The sequence below is a fragment of the Caretta caretta genome, chromosome 7 (assembly GCF_965140235.1).
Source record: "Caretta caretta isolate rCarCar2 chromosome 7, rCarCar1.hap1, whole genome shotgun sequence".
Classification (NCBI taxonomy): Eukaryota; Metazoa; Chordata; order Testudines; family Cheloniidae; genus Caretta; species Caretta caretta.
This window is the reverse complement of record NC_134212.1, coordinates 52,204,547-52,218,010: the sequence shown is the minus strand read 5'-3', so window position 1 is coordinate 52,218,010 and position 13,464 is coordinate 52,204,547. Positions and strand designations below refer to the sequence as shown.

General features: G+C 44.0%; 1 protein-coding gene across 3 annotated transcripts in view; it reads right to left on the bottom strand.

The window, feature by feature from the left end:
• The window catches only part of USP4 (ubiquitin specific peptidase 4), a 96,103-nt gene that overhangs the window by 15,751 nt on the left and 66,888 nt on the right, over window positions 1-13,464 (bottom strand). For all 3 annotated transcript variants that reach the window (XM_075130656.1, XM_048858929.2, XM_075130655.1), the window contains 4 exons: window positions 9,805-9,993; window positions 8,416-8,504; window positions 6,623-6,835; window positions 6,473-6,543 (listed from right to left, as the gene is read on the bottom strand). In XM_075130656.1, coding sequence (XP_074986757.1) covers window positions 6,473-6,543; window positions 6,623-6,835; window positions 8,416-8,504; window positions 9,805-9,993 — 562 coding nt within the window. The remainder of the gene's footprint in view (window positions 1-6,472; window positions 6,544-6,622; window positions 6,836-8,415; window positions 8,505-9,804; window positions 9,994-13,464) is intronic.

The following is a 13,464-nucleotide window of genomic DNA, read 5'->3' as shown; positions in this document are numbered from 1 at the left end:
GATTTTGCTGGGGACTGAGGTGAGGCTGACCAGTCTGAAGTTCCCCGGGTTCTCCTTCTTCCCTTTTTTAAAAAGATGGGCACTATATTTGCTTTTTTCCCATCGTCTGGGACTTCCCCCAATTGCCACGAGTTTTCAAAGATAATGGCCAATGGCTCTACAATCACATCAGCCAATTCCCTCAGCACTTCGGATGCATTAGATCTGGACCCATGGACTTGTGCAGGTCCAGCTTTTCTAAATAGTCCTTAACCTGTTCTTTCACCACTGAGGGCTACTCGCACCTCCTCCCCATGCTGTTTTGCCCAGGACAGCAGTGTGGGAGCTGACCTTGTCTGTGAAGATCGGGGCAAAAAAAGCAATGACTACTTCAGTATTTTCCACATCATCTGTCACTATGCTGCCTTCCCCCATTCATTAAGAGTCCCACACTTTTCCTGACCTTTTTCGTGTTGCTAACATACCTGTAGAAACCCTTCTTCTTACCCTTCACATCCCTTGCTAGTTGCAACTCCAGTTGTGTTTTGGCTTTCCTGATGACACCCCTGCATGCTCGAGCAATATTTTTATACTCCTCCCTAGTCATCTCTCCAAGCTTCCACTTCTTGTAAGCTTCCTTTTTGTGTTTAAGCTCACCGAAGATTTCACTGTTAAGCCAAGCTGGCCGCCTGCCATATTTGCTATTTTTTCTGCACATCAGGACGGTTTGTTCCTGCGCCCTCAATAAGGCTTCTTTAAGATAAAGCCAGCTTGGTAAAGTTGTAAAATACAGCCAGCTTGCTAAAGTGTGATACCATACTTGGTATACCACACTTCGTAAAGAAAGTGTGATACCATAAAATATCATGGTAAAGTGCATATAGCAACATTAGAGGTTAAGTTATGAACATAAGCTGAAATCATGATTGAAGTATGTTTACCAGGTAGGTCAGGGGAGTAGTTAAACCAGTGTCTCAAAGACCAAGGGCAAGCTGACACTCCAGCCAGTTGTCAACTAAGAGGATGGGCCACTAACTACAAAGTGGTCATTCTTTGGTCAGAAAGCAGGGCAGGGAAAAAGATTTGCATCTTGGCAAAGAGAAAGCCTGGTGTCCCTTCCTCCAGCAGACTGCCAGTCTCCTGGTTCTCAGCTGGAAATACTGTACTTTTCAAAGAGGAAATATATGGGGAAAACCAAAGACACCCCTCTTTGTCCCCATCTGTCTCTGGCATTGCACTGAAGACGACAAAGGAAAACAGCCACTGGACATTGAGGGAAGGGAGCCTGACCTAAAGAGTTTGGTCAGTAATGGAGCTGGAACCATGTGATGAGAAACTTTGCTTAGAATCTAATACAGTTTAAGTAAGCACTAGAAAGTGTTCTTATCTTTATTTTTTTGTAACCATTTCTGACTTTTATGCCTCATTACTTGTACTCACTTAAAATCTCTCTGTTAATAAAAAGAAAAGGAGTACTTGTGGCACCTTAGAGACTAACCAATTTATCTGAGCATAAGCTTTCGTGAGCTACAGCTCACTTCATCGGATGCATACTGTGGAAAGTGTAGAAGATCTTTTTATACACACAAAGCATGAAAAAATACCTCCCCCCACCCCACTCTCCTGCTGGTAATAGCTTATCTAAAGTGACCACTCTCCTTACAATGTGTATGATAATCAAGGTGGGCCATTTCCAGCACAAATCCAGGGTTTAACAAGAACGTCTGTTCAGCACGGGCTGAAAAGCAGCATCACTTGCCCCATAACCTCAGCCATGCGGAACACAATGCCATCCACAGCCTCAGAAACAACTCTAACATCATAATCAAAAAGGCTGACAAAGAAGGTGCTGTTGTCATCATGAATAGGTCGGAATATGAACAAGAGGCTGCTAGGCAGCTCTCCAACACCACTTTCTACAAGCCATTACACTCTGATCCCACTGAGAGTTACCAAAAGCAACTACAGCATTTGCTCAAGAAACTCCCTGAAAAAGCACAAGATCAAATCCGCACAGACACACCCCTGGAACCACGACCTGGGATATTCTATCTGCTACCCAAGATCCATAAACCTGGAAATCCTGGGCGCCCCATCATCTCAGGCATTGGCACCCTGACAGCAGGATTGTCTGGCTATGTAGACTCCCTCCTCAGGCCCTACGCTACCAGCACTCCCAGCTACCTTCGAGACACCACTGACTTCCTGAGGAAACTACAATCCATCGGTGACATTCCTGATAACACCATCCTGGCCACTATGGATGTAGAAGCCCTCTACACCAACATTCCACACAAAGATGGACTACAAGCTGTCAAGAACACTATCCCCAATAATGTCACGGCTAACCTGGTGACTGAAGTTTGTGACTTTGTCCTTACCCATAACTATTTTACATTTGGGGACAATGTATACCTTCAAATCAGTGGCACTGCTATGGGTACCCGCATGGCCCCACAGTATGCCAACATTTTTATGGCTGACTTAGAACAACGCTTCCTCAGCTCTCCGTCCCCTAACGCCCCCTACTCTACTTGCTCTAGACATCTTCATCATCTGGACGCATGGAAAAGAAGCCCTTGAGGAATTCCACCATGATTTCAACAATTTCCATCCCACCATCAACCTCAATCTGGTCCAGTCCACACAAGAGATCCACTTCCTGGACACTACAGTGCTAATAAACGATGGTCACATAAACACCACCCTATACCGGAAACCTACTGACCGCTATTCCTACCTACATGCCTCCAGCTTTCACCCTGACCACACTTCCTGATCCATCGTCTATAGCCAAGCTCTGCGATACAACCGCATTTGCTCCAACCCCTCAGACAGAGACAAACATATACAAGATCTCTATCAAGCATTCTTACAACTACAATACCCACCTGCGGAAGTGAAGAAACAGATTGACAGAGCCAGAAGAGTTCCCAGAAGTCACCTACTACAGGACAGGCCTAACAAAGAAAATAACAGAACGCCACTAGCCGTTACCTTCAGCCCCCAACTAAAACCCCTCCAACGCATTATTAAGGATCTACAACCTACCCTGAAGGATGACCCAACACACTCACAAATCTTGGGAGACAGGCCAGTCCTTGCCTATAGACAGCCCCCAACCTGAAGCAAATACTCACCAGCAACCACATACCACACAACAGAACCACTAACCCAGGAACCTATCCTGCAACAAAGCTCGCTGCCAACTGTGCCCACATATCTATTCAGGGGACACCATCACAGGGCCTAATAACATCAGCCACACTATCAGAGGCTCGTTCACCTGCACATCCACCAATGTGATAGATGCCATCATGTGCCAGCAATGCCCCTCTGCCATGTACATTGGTCAAACTGGACAGTCTCTATATAAAAGAATAAATGGACACAAATCAGATGTCAAGAATTATAACGTTCATAAACCAGTCGGAGAACATTTCAATCTCTCTGGTCACGCGATTACAGACATGAAAGTTGCGATATTACAACAAAAAAACTTCAAATCCAGACTCCAGCGAGAGACTGCTGAATTGGAATTCATTTGCAAATTGGATACAACTAACTTAGGCTTGAATAGAGACTGGGAGTGGCTAAGTCATTATGCAAGGTAACCTATTTCCCTTTGTTTTTTCCTACCCTTCCCCCCCCACCCCACACGTTCTTGTTAAACCCTGGATTTGTGCTGGAAATGGCCCACCTTGATTATCATACACATTGTAAGGAGAGTGATCACTTTAGATAAGCTATTACCAGCAGGAGAGTGGGGTGGGGGGAGGTATTTTTTCATGCTTTGTGTGTATAAAAAGATCTTCTACACTTTCCACAGTATGCATTTGATGAAGTGAGCTGTAGCTCACGAAAGCTTATGCTCAAATAAATTGGTTAGTCTCTAAGGTGCCACAAGTACTCCTTTTCTTTTTGTGAATACAGACTAACACGGCTGTTACTCTGAAATCTGTTAATAAATTTGTTTTATTGTTTCATCTAATGCACGATGTAAAGTGTCTGGGTAACTTCATTTATCAGATAAGCTGGTGTACGTTATACCCTTAAGGGAATAACAAACAGTATTTCTGGACTGTGTGGGAGAGGGCTGGACACTGTGGAATATACATGTCTGGGGGAAAGTTTGGGATTGGGAGTGTGTTGGGGTTACCCTGCAGTAATAATCAAAGATGCTGAGAGGCTGGCAGGCTGCAGTTCACACAAGCATCTGATAGTGACCAACAGACTGGTGGCTGTTTGAAAGCAGTCCATGTTGGAGGCTACAGCAAGGCATTGCAAAGGCACCCCAGGTTACAGAGCAGGGGTGACACAGCCACTCCCTGGTCTGGATTGCACCCCAATAGCCACAGGGGTATTGATGCTCCTGACGCCAGTAGATGAAGCCAGCTGAGGTGGCTGCAGGGATGCTACTGATTGGGCAGGAAGCCCCACAGGTTCCAAAAGGTCCACCGGTAAGGACCCAGTTCCCAACTATGCTTAGTCCTGAGGTCTCTTCTATAAGCATCCTGCTGGTACTGAGGCAGAAACCACGCTGGGCAGCAACACATCCCTCCTAATGGGACCAGCTAGGATACACAGGATCCCACTTCAGAGTCTGATGAGGAAGAAACCTCTTCTTGTGGTCACAGCCATACCCATTGGTAGCAGTGAAGAAGGCTCAGAATCTGAAGAAAGGGGAGCTGGGGAGACCATCTGTGGCTTTTCCTTGGATGGTCCAGCCCTAACTGGTACCCTGATGGCACAATCTGATGGAGCTGCTTGGTGCAGGGGCGAAGGCACTCGAAGCAGTATCTTGGGGGCAGGGAGAGGCTTTTGAACTGCTGGTGACGGCAACACAGAGGTTTAACAACCCTCTCGTAGCCTCAAATGCCTTAGGGGTAGACAGTAACAGGAAGACACACTGTGGTGCAAGGAGATGCCAACTAACGTGCTTCAGGAGTCAGTCTCAACAGGCCTGCGCTGGGCTTTGAAGACAACAAAATCCCCTGTTTAGAGGAATGCTCTGATGAGTGCTTCCTCTTGGAGTGCCCTCCCAAGTCTTCAGACGTAAAGAGGATGAGTTCTTCTGTCGACACACCTAGTATCAACTCCAATTTCTGATGCCTCTGTTACTAACTATGCTGATCCATCTCTTGGTACCGGTTGCCCAGTGGTGAGCTGCTCTTGACCGACACCAAGGTACTCGGTACCTGGACTGAGGCAGATGGCTCAGATGGAGGACACCGTGCCAGTTCCATCAGGAGATATTTTAATCTGGCTGCCCTATCTTTTTTTAGAATGTGGCTTAATGGCCTTACAAATGCCACACCTATCACTCACATGAGCCTCCCCCAAGAACTTAAGGCAGCTGGGGTGAGAGTCATTATTAGGCATTGCCTTGCTGCTAGAGTGTCAGGGCTTGAAGCCTGAAGAGCAAGGCATATCTTCAGTAGTGGGGCCAGTACCCAAACTGGGTGCCATAACCACACAAAGTAACAAAAACAATTATTTTCTGTACTGACTATAGACGGGTACTATTTACAGGTATGGAGTAGAGACTTGCAGAAGCAAGGCCAGGGAGCTCCAAAAACTGTCACAGGGGGTAGGAAGGAACTGAAGGGGGTCGGGGCAGCTCATCCCTTTATGCCTGCATGGTGTGGGTGCTCAGGCTGCCCCAACGGGTAACACTCACAGCTGAAACTCTCCTACACCTATACACTGGAGCGCACAAACACCTACTGTGGAATGGGTATTTGCAATCACTTGAAGAACTGGAGTTTACCTCTATTGCCTCCCTGGATACTCTTGGATCCTAAATGTGGTTAATCTGCAACAGCAGCATGTGACTGCATACGTACATGCCTGTCGGTTGTAAATGAGGGTAGGTTTGTGTCAGTTTTCTCCCTCCCGACATGCACACTGCAATCAAAATCTCACTTTAAGAGGTCTGCAGACCCTAGCATAGACCCTAGAAAGTAGAAACATTTCCCCATGCTTACCTGAAAGTTTCCTTTCTCTCAGCAGTAAGGTCCACAGATCCAGACCAGACACAGAGCAGATCATTCTCAGTTACAAACTGGGACCCCAATTCAGGATTTAAGTCAATAAGAAATGTTCAAGTTCCTGTTAAGCTCTGCAGAACATAACTGTAATATCTTTCAAGTGTTCCGGAAGTGAATTCTGAACTAGTCTACTGACCAGACAAACTATCTTTTGCTGTGCAAGTTCTCAAACTGGCTAGGTTTTCAGGGCAGGGGCAAATCCCACTGCCAGGGACTGACAGCTCTGGTTCTGCCTCCTGAGGAAGTAGGCTGAAGGCCCACTGGAATGGATCTGTAGACCTTATTATTAGAAGTTTTCAGGCAAATGGATAAATTTTCCTCTTCCATACTGGACTCGGATTCCTAGGAGGGGGCTGCTCTTGCATTCTGTATCAGCATCTCTGCATTTGCCTAACTCCAGCTAGAGATTACATCATTAACCTTTGAAGAAGCAAACTACTGACCTGTGACTCTTGTTCATCAAACAGCAGCTTCCGGGTGTCTGGATCCAAGTCAATAGCAAGGGTGGCATAGGCTGCAGGACAGAACAACGAGTCAGGGTTGCTGTCAGCATACTACTGAAGGGAGAGCTAAGAGTTACAGAGGATACCTACAATTCAGTTTTAGAAGTTTCCCCTCTGTCGTAATTGAGTTTATCTCAGAGGTCCCATAGGAGTTCACAAGGCTAAAGGTGAACAGATGCTTCTTGTGATGCTGCCCTTCCTTCCCCAGCAAATCATGTGCACAACCCTCTGACTGGCAGGAATCTGTTTCTGAGGCTTTTTCCCTGCCCTCCTCATCTCCATCCTGATGTTCCATCTCTTCAACTGGTGAGAATTAAAAACAACAAGTACAATATTACATGCTCTGTAGCCTTTATAGAGACACAATTACCTCACCGAGAACCATGCTGTGTGAGCTCGTTAGGAGAGGCACACTCTGCTTACATGACACACAAATGCCAGTGAAGATGTGGCAGAAGCTGCTTTACAACAAACCAACTAAAAACAGTAGATTCACACTTTAAAGAAGAAATTTGCATTTGCTAATCAGTTGCACCTGAAAGGCGATTTTTCCTATTGAGGGATCTAGGTAATACAACCTGGGTTTTACCATCTCAGATTCCTGGACTCTAAAGGGGACCATTGTGAACACATAATCTTACCTCCTGATTTAACTGGGAATTGGTCCTGCTTCGAGCAGGGGGTTGGACTAGATGACCTTCAGGGGTCCCTTCCAACCCTGATATTCTATGATTCTATGATTCTATTACACAGGCACAGGGACTTCCCTGAATTAATTCCTGTTTGAACTAGGGCAGATCTTTAGAAAAACATCCAATCTAGATTTGAAAGTTGCCGGTAATTGAAAATCTCACAGGTGGGTCATTGCAACCTCCACAGCCCCGTCCCCTTTCAAATCCAATCCATTCAAAATGCTGGGGCTAATTCTCCGCCTGACACAAAATTCAGACCACATCAGTCCCCATGAGTCCGCTCTTTGGGGAGAAGCTTCATGGAAGAAAGAACAATGGATGCTGGTGGGAGAAGAGGGAAAGCCGTGATCAAGAGTGGCATCATTAGTGCACTAAAGAGGACAGAGGGGCTAATTTGTGAAGGGTCCTGAAGGTAAGGACAAAACAGGTATTTTGTTCCTGTGAAGAACACCAGGTGGACACTGGGCTACAAGTCATGCCAGTTAGCATAGCTGACAGTATGCTCCAGCAGTGTCCCAACAGAGGCAGGGGTTCAGTGGGGTCTGTCCTTTCAGCAGAGGAAGACGGGAAGGTCCAAGGGAGGTAGCTCCCCTTTTCTACAGCAAGGCAGCATGTCTCTTGTTTTAAGTTCTTCCCTATCCCCTATTCCCACAATTACTCTCATGGCAGCACAGCAGGATCCTCTGGTGGCAGCGTGTCCACAGAAGTGTAAATGTGCAACAGGCTGTAGGGCTCTGCCCAGGCGTGAGCCCCTGTAGCTTTAGACTGCTGGGCTCTGGGCACTCTCTCACTTGATTACACCACAGTGCCCTCACAGGACCCCTTCCTTTCCCTCCTGCTGCTCAGCCACCTGCTTTAATGAGCCATTAGAACGTCTGATAGAGATCAGGGACAAGAGACTACTAGTGTAGCAGAAGACTAATGCACTACACCTGGTTCTTCAAATACACAAACTTGACATACTGCACTGTGTAACCAGAGGAGTTTGAGATTTTGTGGGCCATTGTTATCACACATGCAGATCAGAAGCCCTCTCCAATAATGTGATTTAATCACAGTGTAGAACCAAACATTCCATTAAAGTCCGCAATCCACAACAATAATGCAATAAAGCAGAAAATTAAAAGCGGATAGAGGTAGTCTGAATGACCTTCTAGCAAAGCTTCTCCAATCCAAATGATTAAATTTTACCTTCGCAGCCACCACTGGAGCCATTGCAGATCCCACTGTCCAGGCATACACTAGAATATTCTTTTGTCAGAGGGAATTTAATGTAGTGGCTAAACAAAGAAAATGTATTCTTGTTAGGACATTCATGTGGGTGCCCAATGCCAGAATGCCTGGGTCCCCGACATCAGTGGTTCTCAACCAAGGGTATGTGTACCCCTGGGGGTACGCACAAGTCTTCCAGGGAATACATCAACTCATCTAGATATTTGCCCAGTTTTACAACAGGCTACATAAAAAGCAGAAGCAAAGTCAGTACAAAACAAGATTTCACACAGACAATGACTTGTATACAATGCTCTGTATACTAGACATGGAAATGTAAGTACAGTATTTATATTCCAATTGATTTATTTGATAATTATATGGTAAAAATGAGAACGTAAGCAATGTTTCAGTACTAGTGTGCTGTGATACTTTTGTATTTTTATGTCTGATTTTATGAACAAGTAGTTTTTAAGTGAGGTGTAACTTGGAAGTACACAAGACAAGTCAGACTCCTGAAAGGGGTACAGTCATCTGGAAAGGTTGAGAGCCACTGCTGTACATCTATTAAAGACAATGAACAACAAGCCTGAGTGTCCACAGAACCAAATCAAAACAAACCACCATGTACAGCAGCCCTGGCTTCAACAGGAGAAAACTCAGGCTTACACAGTGTTTTTGAAAATCCTACCCAAAAGTCTTTACAGTTTTATCTCTGCAATTGAATGACAGTAAAGGGAATATCATTATTACATATGCTGATTGCCAGTATATCTGAACATTTTAATGGGGGGCCTCTGCATGTATACATACACACACACACGGTTATTTTCTTTTCTTTCTTTCCTCTGGGGGCGTGTGTGGAAGAAGGAAGGTGGGGGTAGGTCTTTCAGACTCTGCCCCATTTCTTTTGATTTTTGTTTTTTTTACCCTTCTCTTTCATGAAGTTTTTTGGCTTCAGCTGAAGGAGGCAGACACTGTGGCAACATCTTTGTTGAAAGAAAACAACTAGAAAATTCAAGCAGAGGAGCCAATCAGAGCAGAGGGATTATAGCAGTCAACTGGAGTAGACAGTTGCCTTAATTATCATAAAACGATTATGCAAGTCCCTTCACTCTGAATGGCTAATGGTGGCCTGTCAGCCAGAGAACAAGGGTTTACATACAACTTAGTTATTAAGAAATAACCACTGCAGAAATCATGCAAATCAAAGGGAGCATGGTCACAGGGAAAAGCTGTGGAGCTCTGGGCCAGAAACTGGGCAGCTTCCTGACCTCAGAGGGGTTGAGACAGACCCACTACAGTATAACCGCATGAGCTAATACTAGAATTTTGTATGAACATCCCCACTACCATGCCTGTACTTACCCAATCTGCTCCAAGACAACCTTGTACAAGTGATCCAGAGTGAGCTTGTGTTTGGGCACAGAGATTAGTAGTGGCTGCCCACAAAGAACAGTCCCTGAAGAAGTGCTGGACTGTCTTATTCTTTTTTCTCTGAAGTATACAGAAAGAGTGATGCACTCAGCACCATCGCTTGACTTGCAAACTTCATATCTGTTTGAAAGAAAGAAATGGGTGAGTTCTACCCCTAAAGCACAGTGGGCAGACAGAAGCAATACTAATTAACTCTAGCAAGGGTTCTGCAAAAGATTCACACTTGGGAAGGACAAGAAGGGTTCTCAAACTTTTGGCACATTATGGACCACACCTTAACAGAGAGATTCTCTCATGGACACCTCCCAGGCACTGAGGATTGTGCAGACCACTATCCCTGCCCCTTTGCCCAGACCCCTGCTGTCTCCCTCGCCTCCTGCAGAACATTGCTGTGGTGACTACAGATATTGTTTATGTTAAAAAGCACCATTAGGAAAATACATATTGGTAACTGACTCTAGTGTGATAAACGTTTTGTCCCTTTTGAAAAAAGTTAACCACACCATCTCCTTCATGTACCCGCATAACAAACAGCATATATTCCTTGCCAAATTCTTCTGGTTGCCCCCCCATCCACACATGAAATCAACATTTACCTCAGCCTTATCCAAACAGAGCCTGAGAAGGCCAGCCCTCTTCCATGCTTCAATCTCATACAGACCTTGGGTCCTTTGTTCCACTGCACGAGTAGGTTCAGAAGTAATGGGGACACAGAGCTAAGCATCATATTCAAACTAAAGCACTGCAACCCATATTTCCAATAACCATCCCAGCACACTTCTATACCAGAGGGGCAACAAGCTGTAACTTTACAGTACTTTGCAGTAAACAGTCTTAAAAGCAAAGGAGTACTTGTAGCACCTTAGAGACTAACCAATTTATTTGAGCATGAGCTTTATACATCTGATGAAGTGAGCTGTAGCTCACGAAAGCTCATGCTCAAATAAATTGGTTGGTCTCTAAGGTGCTACAAGTACTCCTTTTCTTTTTGCGAATACAGACTAACACAGCTGTTCCTCTGAAACCAGTCTTAAAAGCAACTGCCCAAAGCTACCCACCAGAATAAACGAGTAGAGCCACTCAGGAGGAGCTCTACCTGCTCCTACTAGGAACCACAGACGTGTCAGCAAGACTTATATCCCATGGTGTTAAAGGCAGCTGACAGATCTTTAAGAATCAGCATTTGCCGCTTCTTTAGAAGGAACCATCACTGCAAAAACTCAAGAATTCCATATACTGGACAGTAGCAAGTGTAGTGCCTATATTTTAAAGAGGCACTAAGGATCATGTAGGGAATTATATGCCAGAACTTCTTCCTTCTGGTACCTAGTAATTTGGTCTAAATGATCATTTAAAAATAGAATACGACACTAGGAAGAGCACACTATGACAGGGTATAATCAGCAAAGTTTTTGCAAAGGAAAATCAAGTCTCACTAATCTATCAGTCAATAAACAAGTGGAGAGAGGCAAACAATTCATTGAGACTTTCAGAAGGCCTTTCACAAAGTCCCTCAAAAAAGCTACTAAAGAAACTAAATGGTCATGATGAAAAAGGCAAAATATCGTTTATGGGTCAAAAACTGTCTAAAAAAAGGAAAACAGAATAAGAATAAATGTCCGGTTTACATCTTGACAAAGGTTAACACTGGTGCCACAAGGTAGAATACCAATGTTTAATATACTTATTATTTAACTATCTGGAAAAAAGGGGCAAGCATCAAAGTGGCAAAATTTGCACATGACAAAATTATTTAGTTTAGTCAAGAACAAAGGAGCATTAGGACCTTTAGAGGTACCCAGCATAGTTACGTGAATGGACAAAATGATGTCAGCACATACTCAGTTTTGACAAATACAATACACACACATTGGAGAGAATAATATGAATTGTTCATACATCTTAAAAGGTTCTAAATTAACTACATCAACCCAGCAAAGGGACTGGGTATCACTGTAGACAGCTCAATGTGCAGCAATGGCTAAAAAAACCCCAGTGTTTTATGTAATGGAATAAAGAATAATAAGGAAAATAGCATTATTGTATCTTACAAAGGATTCTGCAGAATTAGAGAGGGCAGAGAAGAGTAATGAGACTGACTAGGGGCCTGAATAAAGTCTCCGATGAAGAGACTGCAAAGACCAGGATTGTTACCCTATAGGAGGATACAATAAAAGTAAACAAAACAATGCGTGACCTAGAGAGGAAGGTTGGGAGCTTTTATTCACCCTCTCTCATGATACCTGAGCAAGGGGACAGCCAGTGAAACTAAAAAGTGGGCATGGAGAATGAGGGCATTCAGCACAAACACCTGATGGCATTTTGTCAGATTGATTTGCAGACCACCTTTACATAGTCATATTCTGATCACATGCCACAGAGATCTCACTATTCTTTCAGCAGGAATAACATTCCTCCAGAGAACAATTTACAGTGCTATGGAAAGTGGAAATACTCCCACAGAGCAACACTTTGGACACAAGGCCCTTGTGTGCATTTCCAAGGGCCTTATGAGAAGTTCTATTTTATTTAAACCCACACTCCTTGCTTCAAAAAGCATCTCCCCCTCTACAGTTTATATGCTCCAATTGTCAATTACTATACCATTGGTTTGTATGGAACTGTCTCAATTATACATTGAAACCTACTGTCATAAGGGGGAGAGCGTATGAGTAAGGAGACCTGTGAAAGAAACTACTTTCAGAGAATTCCAGTGCCACTCTCTCCCTTTCCTCACAAAATTGACCTGCAAAGGAAAACAAGGCACTCGTACCTTCCTTCCACTTTAAGGTGGATACAGAAGACTAAGGTTGCATTTGGTTTTGTTTTAAGCTACAAGTTTTTTTTTAAAAACATAAGATATTTAGGTCTTGCCTGTCCTGGAAGGCTCTATTGTTACTAGAGAAGTAGCGAAACAATGACATCATAAGAACCAAGAAACTGGAAGCTGAACAACCAAGAGGAAAAAGGCTTTTAGTTCATCTGCCCAAAATTCTAGTTTGTTTTTTGTTAAGGCCTATTTAATTTAAACTCCAAATGAAGTTTTGGGAGAAAAGATGCTTTTGTTAAAGATTCAACACCCCCAAAAGTTCAATTAAGCTTTGAGAATTCACAATGTACATGTCTTGAGATGTCCCAGAAGTCTACCAGGAAATCCATGAAACACCAGAGTTGATATTCCAGATATTTTTAAGGTAAAAAACAGAAATAATCACCTGCCCCCAAAAAACCCAACACAAAACAAAGCTTTTCAGGTTTTGGTTAGCCATAATAAAGGGACCAAGGGGAAAAAAAAAAGCCTCATATCCAGGATTTTAAAAATACTTTCCAGTGTATCTTTCAAAACCAAGCATTTTATCTTCCACACACCAGCGGTTTTGAGATGTACAATTGGGATTGAAACGTCGGCACTAACACAAGACATCCTTTGTTAAACAGTTATGTGGAAAAAGACGTGTAGTGTCCTCTATCCTCTACCTCCATGAGCCTCCGAATGCTCTCCCTGCCAAAGTGCCTGTTTGGCAATGTAACTGTACATTGCCCTGTGTACAGCGAGACCTGTTCCAATGCTTTCTGGTCAAAGCCCTCATC